The 26402-nt window shown below is 48.1% G+C and overlaps 8 protein-coding genes across 8 annotated transcripts; 2 read left to right on the top strand and 6 right to left on the bottom strand.

Moving 5' to 3' along the window:
* Nucleotides 1-182: 182 nt before the first annotated feature.
* Nucleotides 183-860, top strand: K441DRAFT_713755 (uncharacterized protein; the record flags this gene model as incomplete). Its single annotated transcript, XM_067653950.1, has 3 exons — nt 183-335; nt 445-571; nt 647-860. The coding sequence occupies 3 exons, from the start codon at nt 183-185 to the stop codon at nt 715-717; spliced, it is 351 nt and encodes a 116-aa protein (XP_067506365.1). The 3' UTR covers nt 718-860.
* An 864-nt stretch (nt 861-1724) lies between these two features.
* Nucleotides 1725-7026, bottom strand: K441DRAFT_675764 (uncharacterized protein; the record flags this gene model as incomplete). Its single annotated transcript, XM_067650886.1, has 3 exons — nt 1725-6500; nt 6567-6874; nt 6930-7026. 3 exons carry the CDS (start codon nt 7024-7026, stop codon nt 1725-1727), a joined length of 5181 nt encoding a protein of 1726 aa, XP_067506366.1.
* A 426-nt stretch (nt 7027-7452) lies between these two features.
* Nucleotides 7453-8921, bottom strand: K441DRAFT_632529 (uncharacterized protein). Its single transcript, XM_067646350.1, has 2 exons — nt 8238-8921; nt 7453-8177 (listed from the first exon to the last, which is right to left on the bottom strand). The coding sequence occupies exons 1-2, from the start codon at nt 8758-8760 to the stop codon at nt 7762-7764; spliced, it is 939 nt and encodes a 312-aa protein (XP_067506367.1). The 5' UTR covers nt 8761-8921; the 3' UTR covers nt 7453-7761.
* Nucleotides 8922-10609: 1688 nt separating this feature from the next.
* K441DRAFT_550975 (uncharacterized protein) lies at nt 10610-12398 on the bottom strand (the record flags this gene model as incomplete). The annotated part of the gene is made up of 5 exons (XM_067643074.1): nt 10610-11706; nt 11757-11811; nt 11898-12101; nt 12193-12226; nt 12283-12398. 5 exons carry the CDS (start codon nt 12396-12398, stop codon nt 10610-10612), a joined length of 1506 nt encoding a protein of 501 aa, XP_067506368.1.
* Nucleotides 12399-13075: 677 nt separating this feature from the next.
* K441DRAFT_656905 (uncharacterized protein) lies at nt 13076-13453 on the bottom strand. The gene has a single exon (XM_067648086.1). It carries the CDS (start codon nt 13431-13433, stop codon nt 13131-13133), a length of 303 nt encoding a protein of 100 aa, XP_067506369.1. The 5' UTR covers nt 13434-13453; the 3' UTR covers nt 13076-13130.
* A 96-nt stretch (nt 13454-13549) lies between these two features.
* K441DRAFT_675767 (uncharacterized protein) lies at nt 13550-14084 on the bottom strand (the record flags this gene model as incomplete). Its single annotated transcript, XM_067650887.1, has 2 exons — nt 13550-13938; nt 13973-14084. 2 exons carry the CDS (start codon nt 14082-14084, stop codon nt 13550-13552), a joined length of 501 nt encoding a protein of 166 aa, XP_067506370.1.
* A 613-nt stretch (nt 14085-14697) lies between these two features.
* K441DRAFT_656906 (LSM-domain-containing protein) lies at nt 14698-15682 on the bottom strand. The gene is made up of 6 exons (XM_067648087.1): nt 15537-15682; nt 15429-15485; nt 15340-15378; nt 15260-15287; nt 15123-15186; nt 14698-15055 (listed from the first exon to the last, which is right to left on the bottom strand). The coding sequence occupies exons 1-6, from the start codon at nt 15559-15561 to the stop codon at nt 15017-15019; spliced, it is 252 nt and encodes an 83-aa protein (XP_067506371.1). The 5' UTR covers nt 15562-15682; the 3' UTR covers nt 14698-15016.
* A 95-nt stretch (nt 15683-15777) lies between these two features.
* K441DRAFT_704367 (uncharacterized protein) lies at nt 15778-18310 on the top strand (the record flags this gene model as incomplete). The annotated part of the gene is made up of 2 exons (XM_067653530.1): nt 15778-16028; nt 16101-18310. Coding segments are annotated over exons 1-2 (2358 nt in total), but the record flags the coding sequence as incomplete, so codon positions are not given.
* Between the last annotated feature and the right edge of the window lie 8092 nt (nt 18311-26402).

Raw genomic sequence — 26402 nt, forward strand, 5'->3', positions numbered from 1 at the left:
AGTTTTTGCAGACGCAACGCCAAAGACCACGTTGCGACTTTGGCCCGCCTTCGACTCATTCGCGCATCTAGCTGCTTTGCTAGGAATTCGCCTAGCACTGTCACCTGTTTCTTATATCTGTCCTTTACTCCTCGGGCCTTTGGGTACAGCTTCTTGTTGCCTAAATTCCTGCGTGACTGCCAATGCCGTCTTCAAGCTTCGTCACCACCGGCGCCGTGCGAGCTCGTCCGCTCGTGCAGAGGGCGGTGGTGGGCCGGATGAGGTATTTCTCTTATCAGCCTCCTAATTCTCCGTCAAGTAATAGCAGTGGTGGTACTGCTGCAAAGACCCCTCATGTATGTCATTCTCGTCTCCTCTTTTTAGCATATATTAAGAATTGAACCTTTACGTCTTGAACACCGAAGAATGCCTGCAAACCATTGCTAACAGGTGTTTCTGTAACAGAGAGCCTTCTACTCGGACTTCGGATCTCCTGTCCTAAAAGTCTTCCTCGGCGCCCTCTTCACGTACCAAGCGCTGTATTGGGGATGGATGAAGCTGGAGACGTTGGATGTCAAGGATGAGAAGAATGGTATGTGAGAATGTTTAGTTCAATTGGGGTTACTGCAATGAATGAGCTGGGGGGCTGACAATGAGTGTTGTGTAGCAGAGATTGCGGCGCTCGAAGGCCAATTGAGGGGCTTGACAGAGGGGAAGAAGGAGACGGGCAAGTCATGAATTGTCATACAATCAGTGAATACTGATGTGCGGGGTGGCTAAGAGCTGGAAAACTGATTGAACTTGTCTGCAAGTCCTGAATCCGTTAGAATTGGGTCAACTCGGGCAGATGCCGCTCGGAAATCCGATGGTACGATGGACTGGCGAAGATCAGACTGACCAGAGATTGGCTTCGGGCTACTAAAACTACAGAGGATCGGAATGGTCTTCAGTGGCGCTTACCAAGAAGCTTCGTGCTCTACTAGCCTCGCCATCTGAAGCATCGGCGACAGTAGCAATGCCGGTCTTTCAGTCTATCCAATTATCGCGGATTATATCGATGCCAGCCAACACAGAGCCTTTTCTATGGCTTCTTTGGCATACAACATTGATGCGCATCCTCGTGTCCGACAACAACAAGCCTCAGGTGTCTCTACACTGGATACTCCTACTCCGGACACAGGTTCTCCATGACCATTTAAGGTGATCCGAGATGCAAAGTCTTGCGTCATGTGGCAACATAGGAGCTTGAGGCTTGGTACTGTGAGCAAGATAGTAATATTTGTATGTAGTCTTGGAGGCAATGGATAACTTGAACTTATGTAAACTATGTCATCACAAAAATATGAATATCAAAGGTTGAGCACCATTTTCCAGCTAAAGGAGGCAAAGTTACTTGAGATAAGACTTGAAGCTACAGAAATCTGATTCGTCCTTTAAAATAGTTAATGCATAAACGTGATCTTAGTCTACATACGTTTCTTTTCTCAACTGTGCTATGTTGTGAGGTTTCTGTAATTCAGGGGCTACCAACGGTTCACTGGTACAGCCGTTGGGAAGCAACCTAAGCTCAGCTTCACAACTTGTCAGAAGTGATTCGAACTGAAATTCATAAAAAACTTGTATACAAAGGCTCGGCCCAAAAGTGCCATGATATCAATTTTTACAGAGAACATGCCACCCGAACGCCCCTGACCCCCACCAAAACACCACAATGCCTCATCATGCTACCCGGACATTCTCACCCGTTAAGCAACCTGCCCATTCCTTCTCTTCGCCTCTTCCAACGCAGCCTTCATCCTGGCTTGTCTCTCCGCCTCCTCATCTACCACCCCGACGACCGTAACCGCCTTCTCCTTCCCTCCGCACCGCTCGACCAGCCCCTCCGCCTCATGCAGCCCTTCCTCCAGCACCTGCAAGCGGTGCTTCAGTTCCTCATGCAGCCTATGGTTGTCCTCCTTCATCTCGGCCTCGAGCTCCTTGGGTCTCTCAGCATCCGCGCCCTCGGCGCGCGCCTGCGCAATTTCGGCCTCGAAGACCGCATCGTTCAGCTGAATCTCGACATCATTGAATAGCGTCATTAGCTCTGTCGAGCTCCTCGCCAGCGCGCGTACCACCTCGCCCGCGCGGCCCACAACCTCCCTCTGTCTCTCGCTCTCCACCTTCGCCGCCCCGGCAACCCGCTCAACCGCCTCGACCACCGCGTCACGATACGCTTTGTCATCGCCGACGGCGCGCACCGTGGCCTCCTCGAGCGTGCGGATCAGCCCCGCGATGCGGTCCGCGCGGTCGCCGCACGCCCGTAGCACTGCCTGCCGTTCTGCGTTCTCAAAGTGCCGTTCCACGCTCTTCATCTTGGCGATGTTGCCCACAGCGTACAGCGGCTGGATCTCCGTGCGCTTGTAGCGCCGGTCGCGCTCCGCAACCGCCTGCACCACCTTCTCGTGCCGCAGCTCGACGAGCGCGTGCAGCTGGCGCATCGCGTCCATGGCCTGCAGGGCCGTTGGTGGCGTGGCGTCGTCGGCAGCAGAATCGGGGTGAGAGGAGAGGTCTAGCGCGACTTTCCCTGCGACGCCCGCCTTGACGAGGGCTTCGCACTCGACAAAGAGCTCCATGAGCCCTTTGATCTCTTCTTGCAGGCGGTCGTAGACCGGATCGAAGACGCCCTCGACGTACGTCCGGTACTCATCGCGGTCTTCCTGCGCCTTCTTCTTCGCTTCGCTGACCTTGAACTCGTCCTCCAGTGCCCCGATGTCCGCATACGAGATTTCGTTATTGTTGAAGAGCTCATCCGTACGCGCTTCCGACTCTTCCTGCCGTGTGCGCCTTGCCGCGTCGAGTTTCGAGCGGCGGGTTGCCGCCTCCGTTTCCCAAGTGCGTGTGAGCGTCGGGATGTAAGAAAAGTCGGCCGGGGCGGCGGCCGCTGCGCTCTGGATGGCAGATAGGCGAGCGTGGGAGGGCTGTGGAACTGTGGAAACGTGTGGGGGGAGGAGGTTGGAGAGGACTTCTACTGGATCCGGGCCTGTGATGGAAGCGCGGGCTGAGCTAGAGGAACGAGCTACGTTGATAGGAGCGGGGGTATCGTCGACAGGCGGGGGAATGGAGTTTGAGGTAGTGGGACGTGATCCTGAGTTCGCTTGCGGTGGTTCGGGTTCAGAAAAGAAAATCTCATCCCGCTGGTCAGAGATTTGGAGTGGGGCGACGGAGAAAGACAGTGATTGTCTATGAGAAAGTGGCTGCCTGTGTTCCATCGCTGTGGTAGTAGATGTGATAGTTGTTTCACCCGGAGTGTAAGGCTTGTAGAGAGGCTGAGGCTGCTCTGCGAGTGTAGGCGCAGGTGCTGGTGCGGGTGCAGGTGCAGGTGGATCTGGAGGTTGTAAAACCTTGCTGAATTCATCGCCTGTTGAGCTAGTAGGTGTAAGGATCGTTGTGGACTGAGTGGATGGCTCACTACCACTCCCAACTATGCTTCCGCGATATGGTTTGTATGCAGCGTTGGCAGGGCTTTCCGTTCTTAGAGGAGCTGGCTCTATGCTTGTCTTGATTGGAGATGGAGGGCCATGGTGTTGCATTTCCCTAACGAGTGTCATTTCTTCCGGGCCTGCTGACATGATAAAGGAATGCCCCGTAGACACGTTTATGCCTTGATCAGACTTCAACGTCGGTTTACGTGCTAGAATTGGTCGTCCCCCAGGGCTATATTCTTCTGGGCCTGGTTCCGTAATAAAAGAGTCCGACGGAATTGGTACAGTCATTTCGGGTCTCTGAGGCATTTCTCGAGAGGCTAAAGGAGCAGGAGCAGGAGCAGGAGCAGGATCTTGAACGGTCTGAACAGCAACAGACTCAGTAGGAATCTTGGGCTCTTCTACAGGTGCTGGAGCACTGCGGTGGTATTCAATGCCCCTGATTTGAGACTCTGCAGCTAAGAAATCCGTGAAGACTTTAATCTTGTCTTCGACAGCTACAGCGGCAGCTTCCTGACGGAGCATTACGATGTACCGTTCAAGAGAGTCGGCGTACCAGGGGTCAATATCCGGAATCAAATCCCGCGGTTGAGGTGGCGCTGCTTTCCTCGGTAGTTCTTCTTGTGTTTCAACTGTCTTTTCTGTAGGTGCTTGCGCTGGGGGACCCCGCCCTCCATCATCGACCACAAAAACCCCTGTGGCTAGTGAGGGGGGGCCATGAGTATTCCTTTGGGTATCCTGAGTTTGTATCTTGGTTTCACCGGAGGATTGACCCAACTTCCAGCCTCCATCGTCCATAACAAAATCGGTCGTGGCTTGTTCCTGCTTCGCATGACTTGCTTCCTCATGAACTTCATGGTGCACAGTAGGTTGACTTGCTTGCGTCCAACCACCATCATCCATTACGAAGTTGTTTGCAGCGGGTGGTGAGGGCTGTCTCTGAGCTGGGGGCTCTTGGTGTGTCTTCGAGCCTCCAGATGACTGGACCGGCGGCACCCATCCTCCATCATCCATGACAAAACTCTGAGCTGCACCTAGCTCCAGAGTATGGACAGGTTGGGTAGGGGCGTGTGTTGTTGGCGGTATAGCAGCTTCGTCCACAACATGTTGGTGACCTTGCGTCTCTTGTGAGGAGGGCCACTGTTGCTGCCATCTTGTGGTGTCTGGCGATTTCTCAACAGGAGCTTCATGCATATCTGGGCCATGCGGAAGAGGTATCTCAGGGGCCTTCGGTGGTGGCGGGGTGGGCGCATAACGATCTTGAGCAGGTACGCTATGCTGAAATCCAGAAGCAGGGCGATTAATGTTAAGCGGAGCAGGGGCTGGAGGTGTTGGCCAATCCTCCTCGGGTAGACTGACTGCAGAAGAGATGGTAGCTAAAGGAGGAGACGGCTGAGCTGGAAGTTCAACGCTGTCGAGTTGCTGGGGACTAGAGGATCGCTTTTCACTCTCACTCTTAGCACCAAACACCTCAGTATCGTCAATCTCATCCTCGGCCGAGCCAAAATGTTCCCAGTCTGAGGGACCTCCCAGACCTAATGCGGAAGCACCTGTGCTTGTTACTGGTGGTGGCGATGGTGACTTTCTCACAGGTGTACTTGGTTTAACGGATGATGCTGGCACACGGCCCATCGCTATAGAACTTACGGAACTAGTTCTGCCCAATCCTTGACTTCCAATGCCCGAGCTGAAGCTCATACTTTGCCGTTGCTGAATGGGTGACACGGGTTGACTTTGAGGAACAATCGGACTCTGTTGTTCAGTATGGGCGTTGAAAATTTGCTGGGTAGCCTGTAATTGACCATGAACAGGCTTCGGAGCTTGGATGGGTTGGTTTTGCCCACCTTGAGCGTACCCTTGACCAGGTGGAGGTCCCTGAGAAGCAGCATTCTGACCTTGCCATCCCTGTTGAATAGCGGGCGAAGAAACGCCACCATATTGTGGAGGAACAGATGGTTGCTGCTGCACTGGTTGAGCACCATAACCTTCATTTACGCCCTGCTGTTGCGTATTCCACGCATTCACCCCGCCCTGGGCAGGGTACTGCTGTGTCAGCTGTTGCATCTGTGCTGATTGAACCGCTTGGCCATATTGCTGAGGCTGCTGAGGAGCTTGCTGAAATTGCCCTTGGTGCGTGGGTTGGCTAAACTGCTGCTGCTGGGGTTGCTGTTCTGGAGACTGCATCTGCATTTGCTGCCCAGGCGCCCCAAACTGTTGCGGCTGTTGCGGCTGCATCTGGCTTTGGACAGGTTGCATCTGGTTCTGCATTGGCTGCATCTGGTTTTGTGCAGGCTGGCCATACGAACCAAATTGACCTTGCTGTTGGGCCTGTTGCATCTGCATTGGCTGCTGTGGCGTGAATTGAGACTGCTGCTGAGGCTGCTGCATTCCCATACCACCTTGATATCCTTGCGGGGTGCTTGTTTGATAGCCAGGCTGCACGTTGGGTTTTGTATACCTGAATTTCTTATTCCCAGGTTGCAACGGGGCATGCTGTGCCTGAGACCATGCTGGAATATCCGGAGGCGGAGGAACATAAACACCGGGTAGTGGATTGGTGTTGCTCGGCATGTATGCCGTAACACCCTGTCCGGAGAGCGAAGGCGGGATATAGACTGGGTTCTGTTCATTTGGACTCAAAACAGTATTAGGTGGACTGGTAGCGACAGCAGATGCAGGCGTACTGTATGATCCCGACGAATCAAAGCTATGGCTTTGCGTAGGAGGGAAATACGACCCGCTGGGTGTTTGAGAAGGCGGGAGAGGTGCAGCTGAATTGTAACCCTGTTGAGCGGTTGGCTGGCTCGGATATCCGCCTTGCTGCCCTTGCCCATGCTGGTTGAGCTGGCCTGGTTGATTGAAGCCAGTATTCTGGGGCTGTGTTTGAAAGTTCTGTGCAGGAGGCTGGGAAGAATATGCCTGCTGCTGAGGCCAACTTTGTTGGCTCTGATGTTGCGGCTGTTGCATCCCTCCTTGAAAGTGTCCTGGTTTTGGAGGTGGCGGTGGGGGTGAGTTGCCTATGTTGCCCTGCTGTTGACTCTGGTATGGTGGGTCTCGGGGCTGGTTTTAATAAACCATTAGCCTCAAGCTTCCACTTGTGATCTCTGTATATTCAACATATCTTACCGGCACGGGCGGAGGCTGCTGTCCACCTTGATTATACGCCCCAGGCATTACACCATATACATTAGGATTGTAGCTTGAAGCCACTTGTTGCTGCTGCGTTTGTTGAGGTTGTTGTGTGGGAGAGGCAGCAGACTGAGCCCATCCCTGCTGCGACTGTGGCTGCATCTGTGATTGTACAGGTGGTTGATTCCATTGCTGCTGCGCCGGTGGAGGACTCTGGGTAGGGGGAGCCCACTGTTGGTTCGGGTTTATAGGAGGGGAGGTGGATGATGCATATGCATTCTGATTCGATTGGTATCCTTGAGCAGCTACAAGTCTGTCAGTTCATAACTTTGCAGTGCGTGCGGAATTGAAGCGCTATACCTCCGTATGGTGGGGGAGCAGGTTGTCCAACGAAAGATGTCGTGCTTCCCGGGCGCTGGTAAGCACCTTGTGCCTGGTTTCCGTAGGAATATTGCATTATGATTAGGTATTCGACAGAGTAGCTAAGGCCTCCCGGAAGCCCTGATGGCGATCGGGGTCGACGATGAGGCTAGAAAGTATTATACAGGTCTGTGTAGGTCAGTAAGACAACAGCATACCCGGAAAACCGCACGAATCAACAGAAAATGACCCTGAATAATGATTTGGAATGAAATATTGCTGGATATAACAAGGCAGAGAACAACTCAGACAGGAGAGCGGGCAGAGCTACCCGTGCTCAGCGAGGCCGCGAGCTGAAAATAGCCGATTCAAGCCCACTTCCTCGCATAGTAACTCGTATCCCGATCAAGCATCGCGTGAGCTTTGCCAGACGGATTTCGCCCCATACATGTAGCGCTAGACCCTGCATATAAACAGTAGACCTCACTTAACTCTCTGCGATGAATATTTGCAGTTGAACAAAGGTGCAGCATGACTTCGCTGTAGTTCCCAGCGTTTTATTCGGTCATTAGATTTTCTTAGGATAACAAGATCTATTCTCGCATTATGTTACTGATGCGCTTAACCATTTTAGAAATGCTAAGCGCTATTGTGGCTGTATCAATGGCCCTATACCAGCCATCGTACTGGTAGAGCTTGCCCGCTCTCAGTGATAGTGCCTAAGGGAATAAATCATCTGCCTCTTTAACGCCAATAATCAGCCATCTTGACCATCTTGTCTGATATACTTTAACACCAGCGCAAAGCAATTAAGAACCTCAACAACACTATATTATGAAGATGCAGCAATCCTCCTTTTCTCTGCCCAATCCAAAAAGAATTGGACATCTTTAGCGATCACCGCTGGAATATTCATTTCCTGCAGTGCTAGCGGCAACGAGCCCTGCGCGTTGCTCGAGGTAGCCATCTCCCACAGAATGAAATCCTGGGTCCCTTTCTTAAGTCGTTTGACGCGCTCAACACTAACATACTGGCCCTCAACGAGCTTTTTGCCGTTCTTAGGATTGCCATCTGGGCCGTTGAATCGGCCTTTTTTGTTATGACTATTTTGCAGAACCGTGTCTGGGAATGTGGACAAGTCGACAGGTATCTGGACGACGAGGAAGCCATCTTGATACCGCGCAGTGATGACTAGAGTGTTGAAAACGCGGTCATTCAGGACGGAGATGTGGTGGTACATTTCGTAGACTAAACGATTCCGTCAATTGGCTATCAATTAAAGTGGACTTAATATGGCAGAACACATACTGCACATTTTAATTTCAGAGAAACCCCCTCCGACACTTGCATTCACCACACCGGTCTGAATCTCAGAGTCCCAATCCAAGATTTTGTTGGCATCGTAAACATCCGGAGTATAGTCCTTTTCATGGATCGAATGATCGACCCTCAGCCCGAAGTCAAATTCCTCGAAATCTGCAGTGCCCTTTGCTTTGCTGTCCTGGTGCGCACTGCTGCGAGCAAACCATTTCTCACCATCGCTCTGCTTGAGATAGTTGTCAACATAATTTTTGCTGCCCTTCTTTGTAAAAGATGTTTGTATCTGGTCAGCGAGAGCAAGACCCTGGTTGAGAGCGGCCTTCACAAAGTCGGTAAGCTCGACTGCGGACTCCTGGGTTGTCGCCAAGAGAGCTTGTTTGGGGAGGTCATTCAAGCCAAGAGGGCGCCGGCGGAGTAGATTTCCGCTGGCCCCGGGAATTGCTTGTCCATCTTCTCCACCGGTTGCCGTAGAGGTCGGTACCTCCGCTGCGGTAGTGGGTTCCTCCGCCATGGGTCCGATTAGGGAGCTTGTGAGACAGGGCGTCCCGCTCAGTGGGCTAGATCGGGGCCAGGCGGGCTTGGTATCCGCAGGAGACTTAGCGTGAAAGGACTCGAAGTTCCAGACCCGGACAGCAGCGGCTGATGCGACTGCGTAATCAAAGGTGAAAGAATAAAACCCTCAGCAGATATCAGGCGAGCGGAAATTATCGACTAGAGCAGGCTGGAGCGTTCTACCGCCGGTGAAGAACTATGTGTAGCAAATCCTGGCTACCAGGACGGAAAAGAAGCTCCGAACGTTAGGTAGCAGCTGGGGGAAGCTTTCACGAGGATGGCGATAACGTAATAGCCACCCAAGCAAGACTAACTTTCACCTACTATAACTTTACTACTATTAGAGATATTTAGGTTACTTCATAAACATAAGCTTATAAATATATAATTTATATAACTTACTATTTAAATATAATTAGATTTTATAAAGCTTTATATTTAACCTAAAAAATATAATTGTAAGAGGCCAGTCCGACTGGAACGTATGATTATCTAATCAACAGTGTCGGGTGAGTTGAAGGTGAGTCGAAGGTAGGATGCACTTCACGTGTTCAAAGGGCAAATGCTTTCTGACCTCTTCTATTCAGAGACTAATCGCTAGTTCTTCTCCAGAGAAGAACCAGCTCCCCTTATGATCCTTCTGAGACACTAGCAAAACCTTCTGCCTTATACCTGTCTGACCATGTCTTCTCTGGGACGTTGGTGAAACTTTCATCTGTCTGCTGTCTCATCTAATGTACCTTTTCGGAGAGCCCGTTACAATGATATACTAAAAATATTTCTATAATTAGGTAATTTTAATACTTAACTCGTTATACTTAAAATTATATTTAAACATCTTTAGGTTAAAGTTGATGGATTTTTGGTGGTTGATAGGCGTCTCGCTTGGGGCTCACGCAGCTCTGGGGATGTCCAGCCAAGAGCAGCGCCAAAAAATGGGCTAATACTTGCAGCGGATAGGCAATTGTTAAACCTTAGCTCGAAGTCAAATCTACTGATACCCTGCTCATGCAGAAATGCAAATTCAAATATCGCTGGGCATTTACAATTCGAACATGTGTGGCGAAACTGTCCCGTGCTCTCTCGGATCTCTCCGAGTCAATCTCCTACTTGTGCACTAGCTAAATGCAGCTACACCATACAACCGCTCAAGCTCCCGAAGCTAAGACTTCAGACATTGATGGTGCTGCACGGGCCCGGAGCGCTCTATGATGCCCATCACCAATGGCGTTGCAGAAGGATTCATCGGGTGATTCCATACCCCTATTCCGGCAGAGCCAACTGCTGGGCCGCCAACAAATAAGACGTGCCCTAAACGTGTCCACCAACTAACTCCACGCTTTCGACTAACCCTAACAATGGCATTTGGTAGCACCAGCACCTTCTAGATGGCAATGTTCCCGAAATCCATGCCCTAAAGATGGCACCCAAAATAATTCTATTTAAACGCTGCCGAAGGTTTTAAATTAGACGGGTCCAATGGCATAACGTCGTCCTGAAGTCCGTGCAATCTTGGTTGGTTTCGCCTGCGTCGCGCCGAGATCAAGTAGAAGAGAAATATGTATTGAAATTTTTAGGCACTGATAGAAAGGCTGTGCCAACTGCGACGGCCCCTTTGGATGAAAGAGGCAGGAAAGGGCGTTTCTTCCTCTAGATCATACAAATAGCTGATGCAAGAAATTATAACTGTACCTGGTTGATTCTGCAAAGATGCTAAATTATTAGCTCAGAGCTGCAGAGCTAAAGTAATATGGTGCAGTGGGTTGGCGTTACCATTCGTCGGTTCCGTAATGAAATAAGGATTGGAGTCATGGTGAACTCTCTTTGTCATTACCTTTGTTGTCGGCCACTCTGGCTAGCTCTCCTGCTCGCAAGAGAGCTGCCATGGATGGGGTAGGCCGAAACTCTTGCAGTTGTCCCGCCAGTGGTGGAACGGGAGGCGGACGTTGGTCAAGTGGAGAAGGCGCTGCACCAAGAGTAGGTACCGGCTGTGGTAACACTCTTTGTGACTTCGGAGCATCAACCACCGGTAGTAATGAGCCTTGGTAAGGACTGATGGCGTAACCGTTACTTTCGGATGATAGTGTTGTGTCGTCGCGAGTCAGAGCAGGGAGCATTGACATCTCTCGGAATGATCGTCTTGAAGGTAACTCGACAGGGCTGTGATACTGAGATCCATAACCCAAAGAAGGTGGTGTGGTAGATGTACTCTGATGTGAATGACCGTACAACGGATGAGATATAGTTGGCCCGGGATCCGATTGCCTTTGACTCAGATCTGGTAGGGAGCCGCTTCCAACACTAGGCTGGAATTCAAACGAGGTATCTCTATGCAGAGTAGCTGATCTTGGCGAAGCGGACATTGGTGAATAATGGTCCGCCAGCCGAGGCGAGTTCACCCCAGACAAGGAGTAGGTTGCTGGAGAAGTTGATTTAGAAGGATAGGGTTGGGAAGGTCGCGAATAACTCAGAGGCGGGCTTGAGCCAGATCGCTGGTGACCCAAAGGAAAGCTGTCTAAAAGTCCAGCGCTGACTCTCCTATTCGAAACTCTTTCAGGATGTTCATGACTGCTGCTTGCGGAGGTATTATTTTCCGTCTCAAGCCTGGAGCGTTTACCTTCTACTCTTGTTAGTCCAGGTGCCAAGGAAGCTTGGAGCCTTTTGGGCAAACCTTTTTGGGGAGCTGCATGCTTAGCCTTGAATTCTTCCAAGTACCTTTGGTACAGCTCGTACTGCGGGGTCTTCTTGTACTCCGCCAACTCGGTGTAAAACTTTTCCTTGGCAGTATTGGCTTGACGTTCACAGGCTTCGCGAGCATCCGCTGAAAGGACCTGCCATCGCTCGCCAACTACCTTTGCTATTTCTGTAAAAGATAATTCCTGCCCTTTCAAGTTTTCCCGCATTTCTGTTCCTCGTTAGTAAGGAAATGCTTTGGTGAAAAGAACAGATACTAACGGTTCGAAAATATTACATAGGCAGAAGGGGGTCTCTCCGGCGCATGCTCATCAGGCTAGCTTAAAATATCAGTTTTGACACCCGTTTTGCGTCGTGGAGTAATAATTAATATTCCAGACACGGTAGTGTAAGGTATCTCACCTTAGGATGTCGCCGGTATTTGCGCTTAGTGCTTGTATTGCCTCCCGCAATGGCAGAGGACTCGCCTTTTTTTGCAGTTTTGGTTTCTGAAGCTGACTCGTCGCTCCGATATGACCCGTCGACGCTAGAGGCTTTACCCCGAATGGGATTGAGGGCACGCTCGTGGAACTGTCCCCGCGTTTCCGCTATGGCTCGCTGTAGTTTCTGTTTAAAGTTATTATTAATGCTTTTGATACATTTAATTCATGGAGTGATGAGCGTGACGTGAAGATTGCAGGTTAGTAAAAAGACGTACCCTGCGATGGCCGAGCTTGACGTTGAGATGGTTTCTAATAGCAAAAATTATAAGCCTCCCGGCTTGCGCAAGACTTCTCTAAAGACTTACAGATCAGACTCTGTAATGTCCAAAATTGTTTCCCAGCTGTCAAAACCCTCCGCAACAAAAACATCCAGATATTGGGACAGTCCCAATCGCTCCAACCTTTCCCCCAGGTCGTTCATGTAGAGAAGGAGAAAACGTAAGTGCGGATAACCGCCGGAATTGTAAGTAAGAGGCGGATTATATGTGTGTAGACGTCGTCTAGATGATATGTCGCGTATTCGGACGGTTCAAGGATTGCTGATATTCCTTGTAGCCGTTGCTCCAAGAGCCTTGTGAATTGCGCAGACCAAGCAATTGCCGGGGATGCGGCCAAGTAGTTTGATTGTTTATTTCGGGTGGTTGAGGGAAAAGGTAGGGAATTAGGAAATAACTAGAGAGCTTTTTCGGCGAGGGGAGACCGAAGGTTGTGGCTGGGTCCAGATCGTGGAAAATACAGTCTAGATGATAACTAGTGATTTTTGGTGATAATTGTTGTCAATTGTTGCAGGGCGCAAGCGCAAGAAGAGTAAAAATGGTTGTATGTGCTAGCCTGAGCCCTGATCCATAGAGAGCCCTGGAGGAGGGCGCAGGTGGGATGATGTTCAAATCCAAACTGGCTAAGAGCGTTTCCGAGGTCTATAATACTTTTGCAGTACGGTTGCGAACGGGTGTCGTAGTACGGTCATGAGCTGCAGGGGAATCCGATGGTGACTGTTCTGGCCAGGAGGGCGCTGTTGACACGCAGAGCCACTCGTCCTTGGGGAAACCCAGCGACGAAGCATGTAGAGAAGGGTAACAAAGCATGGGAGCAAGCGTGGTGGTAAAAACGGTGAGGAAAATGTGGAAACGGGGAAGAGCACGACGAAGCCGAATCAGTGATCGGGATATACTCCGAGAAAAGGGCAGAAACTAGCCATGGCAAAGACTCGGGAGGAAGGTGGTTTAGAAGGCGGTTTAGGGGGCAGTCGCAAGCATGGAGAGCAGACTCGGGGCGGGAGGGCGCGTGGAATCGCGGGCTTGGGGTGCTTGTAGACGGCAATGTCGGGTTTACGGGCGCACACGGTGTGGAGGACATTTGGCGCGTCTCTCCCCCTACGCGCCGCTCGGGAGTGCTGGTCTGGTGCGGGAGAGTGGCAGAGCAGAGGCGGGAAAAGCTGGTGGGCTGCATTGCCCATCAATTACTGATTGGGGCTCCCATCACGAGCAGCGCCCTGGAATCTGGGCAAAGGGAATTGATCGCAACTGAGGCGACGCCAGCCAGGACTGTGCGCCCCAACTAGCCCCGCCATCGTCAGACGAATCGATGACCGCGCTGCGGAATTGGCCTGCAGAGCGCGCGCCTGCCTGTCGGAGTGAGCTTCGCATGCTGGCCAGCAACCCTCGCAGCACCACCCCGCAGCCGGCACCGCGCACACTGCAAGCCAAGATCATGTCGGCGCGGACGATCGACTCCGGTAGGGCGGGCTAGCCCAAATGACACAACTGCCCAGAAGCTGACTGCTGTTGCAGTTCTCGCTGACTCGTCACAGATGATGAAATTCGGGAAATTCTCCTGTGCGCCGCGATCCCGCCTGCAGAACTGCCTGCTTCCACTGGCCGGGGGCCCGGCGACTCGAGCCGTGTAGCTGCCCAGATGCCCAGCTGCCCACGCAACCGGTTTCATCGCTTTCTGCGTTGAATCTGCGATCTGATACTGCTTGGTCCGACAGCATACCGTTGAAGTGCCTTGGCACTACTGCGATCTGCAATGTGCCGGAGCACCGGCAAGACATGGAACTGCCAATGGCTCCAATGGCGCACCTGCCTCCACACCAGATGGCTGCCATCTGAACGCAGATCACGGCATCATGGAGCGGCGTGGAGCAAGCCTGGCCGCTTTCCAGAATTTCCAGAATCCCCAGCAACCGTCATCATCCTTCCCTGCGCTTGGCCTGACCTTCCCGATGCACCAATCGTGCACGGCGAAGCAGCGGAGCGGAGCCTTTTGAGCAAATTCAGCCGTCACAAACGCCTTCAATACCCCTGATCCCTGCCCATAAGAATCTTGCAGCGGCGGACCTAAGGGGGAACTCGGCACGTCTCGGTTGGCTGCTAGCTCTTATAGGTGGGGTTCGAGCTTGGATCGCGCATCGGGATGAGGGGATTTCATTTAGGGTCCAATCTCGAGAAGCGAGAAGTCAAAATGCCATCATCTGCATTCGGCAGTTACATTTGATCATGGAAATAGAATGTCGAGGTCCAGCGTCAATTCTACCGCGGTCTGGCCATATCACTCATTATAGGAGATATTGATCGAGATATTGATCGAGATATTTACCGTTATTTCCTGCGTTACAGGATCTAATAATTTTGCAGTTTCAACAGTCGTGGGCGGATTAGATAAAGCTTCTCAATCACGTGAATGAATTGCCTTCTATGGTGCTAGGTAAGGCTCGATCCCAAAATTCGATTTTTGCAGCCGAGGGCTTGCATCCGATCTGTGATATCGGAGGGACCCGAGTGCGTGCATGACTATCCACTTTTGGAAACTCCACGGCCCTGCTTTTGATCACCGATGCACTCAACTCATCGAAAGATCTCCTCAAACTAGACAGTAGGCTGCGGGAATAACTCATGGAAAGGAATTTGGAAGACCGCGTGTTCTACTTCCTTGTCTAAAGAAGAGGTAACACTACAGAAAAAATTGCAAGGTTAAACACTCGACCGCCTCAACGCCATCAGTCCAAAAGCCAAGATCGAAGCCCTTGACGTGAGTGCGTTACGTTGCACCCACGGGCCCTTCGCCGCCTGGGATTAACTGTAGCAAAATTGTTAGCCAGACTAGCCTCGACCCCGGTCATATTGGAATTTGGAATGAAACTCGCCATGCAGATGTTGTTGCCGTTCAGCAGAATTTTTGGGAGCTTGGTTTGTGTACCCGTATAGTCACTACGCCACAACAAAGCATTAGTATGAAGTGTAAAAGGGGTAAATGTAGATTTATTGGAGAAGCAGTACTGACAACTCAGTCACATCATCAAGAACCATATCTACTCTGTGTCAGGAGAAGTTGACGTGGTCGCTAGTTCAGGAAGCACATACTGACATAGTCATCGAAACCAAGTAATGTTCCACTGAACTCTGTAAAACATTAGAAGATAAAAAATCAATTGCACTGTGACCTGCCTCACCCTTGTCGCCTTTCATTACCACCCATATTTTCGACCCGACGCACTTGTCGATTAGTTCTATCGAGTATATCAGCAGGATGATGAGCACATCACAAAGTCCAAACGAACCTAGTGGTAAGAGTTGCGAGGCCATGGCGTTATTCTACGGTCTGACAGCAACTAATAATTGGGTGGTTTTAGAGATGCTCAGTAGGACTAGATTTTTCTGCGCAAGGCGTAGCAGTAAGGCTGCCCACTCGAGATGCAGATTCTTGTTTAGCTTGGCGCAACGAGAGCTTGAGGCTCGCTTAGTTTTTGACACTCGTACTTCCGGCTTCGGCCAGGATCCATTGAGTATTCATCAGGCAGACGGCGCGTCGATCTCTCACGCGCTGCCATGTTTACGTGACTTGCGCTCTTAAGGGCCAGTCCGACGGCTGCTGGCTGTGGAGAAACATTACCATGGAGTGTAATGCTTCTCAAACACTCTACCTTTGCAAACGGTGCCCAAACAGCCAACCTCCTCAAGACGGTGAACCCAGCGAGAATGTCATCGAGCTGTGTATACAATTATTACCCGGCATTTAAATCCAACATGATCGTGAAAGGCCAACATGAAGAGTACAACAGATTCCATGCGCTTTTAAAGGCAAATCAGCCGAACCAGCTAACGCCTTACTTTATCACTTCTAGGACCCGAGTACCTTTAAAGCCCCACTCTCCACTTTGTAGAACGTGGGATGCTTCTTCAAGCATTATTTTTGCACCATGCCACCGACGCGGTGCTCGCGACCAAACGTGGGACCCTTCGAATGGTGTTATATTCTCCAGAGGCTACGCTTCTATCCCGCCCCTCAAATTCAAGCCTTCTACACATGAACAGCCGCGAAGGGTAGCTTCTGGCCAACTCGATACTCGTGCATTGATTAGAAGTCGCCGAATGGCTGAGGAAAGGAAGGCTCGAGCTAGGGCTTCTAAGCTTGGAGATACTAAGACGCCAGAGAAGCTCAAATCACTAGCCGGCGAACAGAATGTATCTACCGTAGCGAAGAACATACCTGAGGTTGCTGAAGCAGCGGGGAAGTCGTCCCAGACCGAAAAGACGAAGGCGGCCAAGAGGCCGAAAATCGTTAATGTTTTACCAATCAAGAATGTCCAGAAGATTGAAGAGCAATCCAATATTAGCAAACCTTCGGTAAATGAGAAACATGCTGCACAGGCAATACCGACATTTGGAGGCCCATCGAAATTGCCCATGCCAGCATCCGCAACACAGCAATCAACAACTAAAGTGACCACAAAGAAACGGCACACACCGATCGAAAATGCCTCAACGGGCTCTTTGCCAGAAACATCCGTAATTCCATCAAACGCAGCACTGGTCATAGAACAAAACTGGCAGCTCGAAAAATGGAGAGGCATATATCAATTGGATGATAGAGTAAAGCAGCGAGCAACTTATGGCGACTACAGAAAACTGTTTTTTCCACTTGAAGATAGTACCACAGATTTAGGTAAGACCCTGGCTATCCTGAGGAACTTTTACCGTTCCAAACGACAAAGATACGACCGATTATGGCGCAAAACGAGGTCCAATCTGGAAATGTTCCAATCGTCTGAAATAACTGGAAAAGATTTCCCGTATGTGTCAATCCTGGTCAGTAGAATAAACGTCAATCTAGACGAACAGGCAACGCTTTTAAGATCTCTTCACGATTTGAAGCACCACGAAGAGGTGTATTGGAGCTGGCAGCGCATAAGGATTTTATTAGGCCGGTCAGAGTTCAATAAAATCTGCCACAAGTCCCGTTGCCTTACCAAGGAAGTCCGCTACCGGCTTCCGCTTTCCCGAGAAACCCCAGGAATTGTCACATCACGTATTACCTGGCTAGCCTTAAACAACAGAAGCTGGAATGTCTTAAACGCGGTTCAAGATCTCCGATACGAAGTCAATGCCTTAGTGAAATGGGAGCCTGAGGATCCCTACCAAAAGCCACGAAAACCATTGTCGGATCCGGATGGCAATGGAGTCGACCAAAGAAAAGTGAATGCGCTAGGAGGCCAATCTGTTAAATTTATCTTTGACTGGCTCAAGAAGTACGAGGTTCTCGCTAGAAGAGTACATCATGACATAACCCATTCGAACCACATAGCCGATAGGGTGCAGCTAGGAGTCCTGATTAATGAAGGTTCTCCTGGGGAGATGTTACAATATGTGCTTACGCAACCATTTTTAGAAGTTTCCACTGCCACAACTGGTCTTATAAACTCTTTCCGCCAATATCGGGTGGTGGGGTTAGAAAGACTATGGGGTACAGAGAATGAAAGATTTATGGAGTTCCTCGCTTGGGCTCAAGAGGGGCTATGCCGAACTCACATAGTTTCTGATCTCTCATTCTTACAAGAATCTTTTATTAAAAGGGTGAGAGAGTTGGATCACGTCGTTCCTGCTTCCGAGATACAAAGAACCTGTCGAACTCTCCTAGTCAATATGCACAAAGCCGAAAGACAGAACGCCAGAAAACGGGCTCTTTCCTTAAGTTCCGAATGGAAGAAAGTCACGGCGGCTTCGAGGGCAGCCCGTGCATCGAAGGCAAAGAAAAAGTCATCTAAGACATCCAAACGGCGGTCAATACCAACCACAAACTCACAACCTGCTACGATTTTAAGGCCCAAAGGTGCGCCTTCAGGCATCAAGCTATCATCAACACCAAGCTTAAGAGCGCCCCATCTTATCATTGTAACTCAACAGGCGCGGACAACCCAGGATAACGAGGAAATCGCCAACGTTGGCCCCGCAATTAGCAACGGTTGCTCAAGCCAAAGAACTACCAAGGAGAGCCATTGGGGGAGTGACAACAATTCAGAGATCCCTTGGGTGGAATCAAACACGGAGAGTGACGGTAAAAATCAGGGCTATTCTAGCTTACAGAATAGTGTGGCCTCCGGAAACGACAGTGGGAAAGGCCGCATTATCGATTCCAGTTCGTCAAGTGAGGAGGAGGATTGTAGTGGTGGCAGCAGTGAAGAGAGCAGCTCCGAAGCAGAAGAAGAGCAACAAGAGGAAGAGCATGTACCGCTTACCTACCAGATTCCTACAGAAACACTACGAATAGCGATGACCGCCTCTCCGAGCAGCGGCGCTGCTTATTGGCGTCACGATCTCTATCGTGGACCGCTAGATCAGAAAATATCGATGCACTACTGTAAGAACATAGAAGTCTCAGAACGAGTGGCCAAATACTTCGTCGAGGAGAAAGTGCTTGGCTTCGATATTGAGTGGAAACCAAATGCATCTACAAACGACGGCATTCGAGGCAACACATCATTGATCCAGCTAGCAAGCGAGGATCGCATTGCCCTTTTTCACATTGCTCTCTTCAAAGGAAATACTGTTGACGAGCTCTTACCTCCAACTCTCAAGAAGATTATGGAGTCTCCAGACATCACGAAAGCTGGAGTCGCAGTCAGGGGAGACTGTACACGGCTCCAAAAGCATCTCGGAATTGAATCTAAAGGAATGTTTGAACTGAGCCATCTCTACAGGCTTGTCAAGTTCTCGGCTACAGAACCCAAGAAAGTGAACAAAGTTTTGGTTTCTCTGGCTCGGCAGGTGGAAGAGCATCTGCAGCTGCCGCTGTCGAAAGGTCCTGTACGAGAGAGCGACTGGAGCAAGGCCTTGCTCTATGAACAGATGCTTTACGCGGCTTCTGATGCCTATGCTGGCTTCCGGCTCTACGACGCCCTCGAAGCTAAAAGGAAAAAGCTGAAACCGACCCCGCCCCGTCCAGAGCATGCCGAACTCAATATGCCTATTCGGCTAGCTACTAGCGCCAAGGTAGTTACAGCTCAAAAGAGTTCCGCTGTTATTCCAGACGAGGATTCATCGGATGCTGAAGAGGACTTTGAAACCGCACCGGAGGACGCCGAAGAATCGGAGGACGGGATCGAAACACCGTCTGCGGATGGATCATCGGAGGCCGATGACTTGTCTGACGCAGAATTCATACCTTCCACGAGGCGAATTGGTCGAGTTCGGTTACTCAGCTCGCATCCACGAGAAGAAAATCCGGCGGGAAACGGCTCAAAGGGAGATACTCCGTCAAAATCGAGCGACTCGACGGATGGGGAGGCTACCACGCTCACAAAACGAGTGGGTCGACTCCGTCTCTCGAAGCCGTCACCTTCTGCATTAAAAGCCCTGCCGGCCGAGGAAGCAGAAAAGCCGCAGAGCCTCACTCGCCCGAAAAGAGCACCAAAGCCAACTCCAGTAACCGTGGCTCCCAAGTCCGCGGAATACCTGAGGGCGGAAGCGTGGGTTGAAGAGTGGCGCACGAGTCTCCCAGAGCAGCGCAAACCCCGGGCGTCCGCGCCGATGCTGAAAGCGTACGCCCTTTGGCACAGCCAGTCTCTCGGCCTTGGGGATGTTGCTGCGCACCTCAGGGACCCACCGCTAGCAATCTCGACGGTGTCGTCATATGTGCTGACTACTATCCTTTTGGAAAGCCTGCCTTTTGACGCTGTGAGGATCAAGGAGCCGCTCGGCAAATTGCCGCGTCACGTTGTGCAGACCCGGTATAAGTCTATACTCAAGAAGATGAAGGAGTGAGCGGCATTTGGAGATTTGCATTAGGGCGGAGTGTGAGTTTTGTTTGGGCGTTGGAAGAACTAGCATGTGTAACAAAATACCAAGGGAAAGCGAGCATGAACATTTGAGAGTGAATGTCAGAGTCTTACGCTAAGCTCATCTCGGGCCACACAATCCTTTCGGGTATGTATTTTTTATTGCTGTGTGTAATTAGCTCACTTTATATGCCTCAAATCCAGACATCAAAATACGTTCAAGGATATTCCTAAATCACAAGGCATGTGCATTGTTACTTACGCAAGCCGCACCTGCGTTAGCAATTATGCAATGAAGAAAAACTCTTTCACCTCCTAGAGACGGTTTAACTAATTGCATGCACTTGAAAATAAAGTTGATTGGCCAAAGTAGCATGCGTAATGACATGGTTTGTGATCAGTGATTAGACTGAAGCTGGGTAAGATTTGTGTAGATAAAAAAGCACAGGGACTACTTTCAATTTGGGAAAATGAACTTGTCTGCCAACATTCCCACGGAGAGAGGGCAAGTCTAAACCATATCCCGTGCCATCATTGTCCGCTTCTCCAAAGAAAGCCAATCACCCAATCTACTGGGTTTTCTCGTGGATCTTTCCCCACGCTTGTAGTGCTCAGCGATCGTAGAGCACGCCACGATTGGGTGTTTGAATGTACGGGGTACGGAGGCAGAGGTCAAAAGTTCCTGCCCCCCCTGCGCCACTAATGCGCCACCAATAAGCCACATTTTTTTTCTTGGCGTTCCGACTTAGGAAGGAGCTAGTATCAAAGATGGATTTTGGCTCTCTATGACGAGAGTGTAGATATATGACATCATAATAGCCACCTAGTGTGGTGGTGATATATAGGATATATAGGATTACTGCTTCTGCCCGCTACCTCGCCCACTACCTCGTCCAGCACCTCGCCCAGCACCTCGCCCAGCACCTCGCCCAGCACCTCGCCGTGGCTTCTTTCCTTTTGATGACTCAGCCTGCTGCTGCTGTAGCTCCTGCTGCTGTAGCTCCTGCTGCTGTTGTGGCTCTTGTTCGGGCTCAATAAACGTCTCATTGAGTAGCTCAATTGGCAGGCGGCGTCGTAGATTTCGTCATAGCTCTGGAGGTAGAGCTTGTGGTGGTTTGGGAGGTGATTCGGGAGGTGGCTCTAGAGGCTCTTGGGGTGGCTCTTGGGGTAGTTCTTAAGATAGTTTATAAGCTTCTTGTATCGTGAAGATAGCGGTAAGAGCAGCGCTAGCAGCGCTTTTAGCTGCAGGTGCCTTCTTTAGAGCACGCTGCCGTGGCTTTAGCTTTGGCTTTGGCTTTAGCTATAGCTCTTCCTCCTTAATATTAGATATGTCCTCCCAATCGTGCTATAGAACTTAGTGTTCTGGTGGCCCTGGTTAACGTAGCTTATCTAATAAGCCTTCGCGATACTTATTGCCTCCCTTAAGCCTTATTATCTCCTGTATATAGTAAGGGATCCTCTTAATCTAACGCTGGATTCGCCACTGCTCTAGCTCCCTCTATACTTTATACTAGGCTTTCTTAGCAGGCTTTTAAGCTATTAGGGCGCCCTTCTTAGTAGTAACTCTCTTAAGGTATGGCCACACTGGCTCTATTATATTTATATTAGGCGAATTGCCATACTAAGTAAGCCGTTGAACTTCTGCAGCGCTTATTAAAAGGTTATAATATTTAGTAACGTAAGAGGGAGCCTTATCTTCTTAAATTAGCGTATTTAGAAGACTCTTTTAGCAAGCTTAAGTAAACGGAATTAGCTTTAGCGTAAGAATAAACGTTATATAGCGATACCAATTAACTCCTTTACTATTACCTCTTATAAGCTTACCGTGCCTTTTATCCCATTTCTATATAGGTTTCTTACCTATAAGGTTTCGAATACCCGTTCTCCTCATAGCGGTAGTAAGCTCCTATTCTGCTCTCACAATAGGTTTAAGTTTGGCGTTAATTTTAATAAGATTAGCTGTTGCAGTAGCTCGTTATTATATTATCTTGGGGGTCCAAATATAGCAGGGGCCCTTTCTGTGATATAAGAAGCTGCCCCAAAATATAAACTCTAAATAGCCCTTCTACCGAGGTCTTATTATAGATCTAAGAAAGCTTTCTTCTAGCTACCTCTATACGCGATAGCCTCTAAGGCGATAGCTAAGAACAACTAAAGTTTTATTGCTCTAAATAACGTTTATCTAATCCTCTAACTTCTAGTCCTTATAGCAAAGGCAAAACTTAAACCTATCCTTCTTTATCTGCGCTAAAAGACCGGGCTTACGAGTAGGCTTAGTCTTATGGAAGTTCTGTGTCACGGAACGAGGGTAGTGGCTACAGAGCGTATGTATTCGAGGAGTCTACAAGACGTTGCGCGATCGATCGTAAGGGTCGAGGGCGTAAGGAGGTGATATACCTACGCGTAGCTGACATAAGCTGTACGCGAGGTGTACGCGAGAGCACGGGGCTCTCCTATGGAGGCCCCTGCGGTGGGGTTCCGTGACATTCTGCGACTTAAGGATTCGCCATATAGTTTTAGCGCTAATATTGGTGTCAAGACCAAGTTACTTAGTACTCTTTTCTCTGCTATAGCGGTTATAACGGACCTTCTTAATAACTTCTTAAATCTTAGTAGATGTATATTTAGTTGGACAACCCAATTAAGGTGCATCTTTAAGGTAGATATTAAGAATTGTGCGGCTTTTAGCCTTGTTAAAGCCGCGTTTCCGTGCTTCTTAGATAACCAATTTAATACGGGAGACGCTTATTCCAGTAGCGGCTTAAATATCAGCATTTATACTACTATAAATCTTTATAGTAAGGGCCTAAGCCCTTATACAGATGTTGTATAAGTTACCCATTACAAATAATAAGGATTTAATGTATTTTATAAGCTTATAAAGTAGAGTATTAAGGGGTAAGTTATAAACGCCAGAACCCCACAGTGCGCGCTAAGTATCTCTTACGCCACTCTAAGCCGCTAAAGGCTAGCGCACGCCACCACGATAAGGGGGGGGCTAGGAACTTTTAACCTCTGCCTCCGTACAGTTAACCGCAAAAGATCGTTTATATCGCTTAAATTCGCGAACAGCCGGCATTGCACCCTACTAAAATTTGTATAAGGTGTAATGCTAACTATTTAAAGACCTAGCAACCATTAGCAAACAGCCGTAAGTAGCTTAAAATGAAGCTTAAGTTTAGCCTAATTAGGATAATTATATAAGACCTTCTATAGTGTTTTTTATAGCTCCTAATAAATATAATAAGCCAGCTAAGCCCCTAACGCGCGTACTAACGCGTTTTAAACTATTAAAGAAGCGTTCTAATTTAATATTAACGCCCTTTATACCGGTAGCTAAGAAAGCAGGACCTAGGGTAGCGCCTTAGCCTATACCTATTTCCCCGCCTTTACACCCTAAAGTATTACTATTTATATTAGAGCCGCTAGCGTCTGCTTAGCCCCTAATAAATATAGATATAGAAGATAATAATAAGGGAGAGGAGGAGGTAGAGGATAATGACGTAGAAGAGCCGCTAGAGCTACTAGCGGTAGTACGTTTTATAAGTGTATAGAAGGTATTTAATAGAAAGGAGGTTTTACCTAGGTCTTAATTAGTAATATTAGACTAGAATATACTCTACCTAACTGCAATTAAGGCTTAGAAAGGAAAGCTTTTAAGGAATCTTTTACTCTATTAAAAAAGAAAATGGAGATCTGACTGCCGGTTTTAGAGGGTTCTGTCGCCGTTTTTGGAGGTCGCGTCGCTAAAACTCCCCGCCGCCCTAAGCCTCTTGCTTACCGGTCTAATGTTAAGCCTCTTACTTACCTAGCCTATACCCCGTTTTTTACGGGCAGACTAGTTTATCCAAAAGTATAACCCTTTTACGCGCCTGGCGCTAAACCTATATATACTCTATAGCTCCTACCTCTAATCCGTTTAACCTAGGCCCCGTTTCTCTTATTCTTTACCCTCCTATCTCCTTAACCCTATATTACTCTCTATATCCTTTCCACTATTACTACCCTAAGTTTTCTTCTAGCTCCCTAAAATGCGGCGCGCTTAATTATTAAATCACAGCTTATTATCCAGCGTTACTGATAATAAGTATATAGATATAGACAGTAATGGTAACAGCTACTGGACAGAACCGACCGTCCCTGATAGTAATACTAATAGCACTACTAAATCTAAAAATGCTTACGAAGCGTCCGCTTAAGCATGGCTTTATAAGGATTAAAACCATTTATTAGAATATTACCTTAAACAGTTAGAAGAGTTTAAGGAATCCAATTTTATAACGTAGGACTACGCCGATGCTACTATAGCTCTCCTTAACCGCATTAAAGAATACTAGGATTAGTAAGTAATAACCTATTTAGCGGCTTCCTTTTAGGCCTAACTTAGTAGAGAGCTAATAATTTCTAGATACTGCACCTATATAGGGAAAGACCCTAAGAAAATATACTAAGTCCTCTTGCTTTGGCTCCTTTATAGCTTCTTTAACTAGTCCTTAAACTAGAAACAAGGGAAAGGTAATAGGAAATAGTACAGGACGAAGGTTTCTAGCTTACTTAGCCTATACTAGAAGTACTATTGCCTTATATATAAGAGAGCGACTAGAGGGAAAATTGCTAGTAAACTAAACCGCTAGATATATAAGGTGATTATATTCCTAGTTAATCCTTTGACCTAGTAAGGTAAGGCAGAGCTAAGATATCTTTCTTAGGTACTTTGGAAACTGGTAGAGAAATATAGTCTAAGCGAGAAAAAGCGAGAAAAGACTATTATGGATGCGGAGGATCTCGCCCTAGTTTTTAAGACTAACTTAGTTATAATAAGGAAGTGATATATAGTTGGACGACATCGGATATAAGTGCATTTCTTAATGTAACTAGGTCTTTATACTGCGAGCTAACCTAAAGCTCTTCTAAACCTATGCTACCAATATATAATAGTTACACTTATTTAGGACCTAAAGGGCGGTCCCTATAATATCGTGCTTAAGTTTATATTTAAATTCACTAAGGAATATCTTAGTATAAAGGAAGCGTGTGTTATCTTTTTACCCTATTTTTCTTACCTTATACTTATAGAGAACTAGTAATACTTTCCTAATTCCTAAGATTATCTTTAACCCTTTACTTATTTTTAGCCCTTACGTCTTTCTCTTAGGCCTCCTCTTTGCTAATTAAGCTTTTAGAGCCCCTAACCTAATGTCCACGGAATAGCTTACTAAGCTATATATTAAGCCTGGGCGTAACTAGTTGTTGCTACTACTCTATTCGGACCTAGATAATATCCCTATATTTTAGCAATTAATTAAAGCTTTCTATGGCTATAAGGTCTCACCTAACCAACCTTTATAGTACTTAACTCTTTTACCGTGGATTAAGGACCTTGGCATAATTATAGGATTTCGGCAGGTTGCGCGCCTATATAGTCTCCGTTACGGTATAGGTAAGGTATTTAATAAGAATAGTAAGTTCTATTATATAGAGCCGGTTCTACTAAGATATTTCTAATATTTTTACTACTTAGGTAACGTAACTAATGCCCTCCGGAACCTAATAATGTAATACGCCGACACTTAAACGTTCCTAAAGTACTACCTTTTACGGTATATTAACGTAGATATATAAGTAATTATTTAAGGCTTAGAGCCTTAAGAAAAGTTAATAAAAGCAGTATACTAAATAAGCCAATTAATTAACCTGTGGTGGCTATAGCACCTAATAATAAAACAATCCTTATTAGTAAACGAGAACTTATATATTTATTCCTTAATTAAAGTTCGAAATAAGCTGAAGCTTAGCCTTAAGCGCAAAACCGCAGAAAGCATAGAATACTAAAAGCTTAGCCGAGAAATCATAAATAAAAGGCAACGTCAGAGAAATGCGCTATTGGAAAATATTAAGAAGAATTAGGACAACGAATAAGCTGTAATTAATATTAAGCGGCAACTTTCCAGAGTTATATTTAATGAGGATATTAAAGCAACCTTAGAATCTAATAATGATAGATTAGCCGAACATAAACGCCTTATTAAAGTAATTATAACGCTACTTGGCATATTACTAGAAGATAAAATACGCAGACGTAATAATGCCATTAATGCAGTTGTAGATTACTGTAATGTTGAGGAAGGCAGAGCGCATCGACCGAGTTATCGCCAGAGATAGTTTAGGGTAGGTGTTACCCTTAGCTAAGTTAAGATTAAAGAAAATGCTAAGATTTTAGAAGCGGCTAAAGCGCTAGAGAGTGCAAAGTTATCCTTATATAAGGAGAAAAGACTAAAGATATACTTTATCTGCCTTGGGAACTAAAAGCTACTAATTAGTAAGCGCATATATAGGTTCCATACTCTAACTGCTTTTACGAAGTATTTCTGA

This window comes from Cenococcum geophilum (assembly GCF_001692895.1).
Source record: "Cenococcum geophilum 1.58 unplaced genomic scaffold K441scaffold_12, whole genome shotgun sequence".
Taxonomy (NCBI): Eukaryota; Fungi; Ascomycota; class Dothideomycetes; order Gloniales; family Gloniaceae; genus Cenococcum; species Cenococcum geophilum.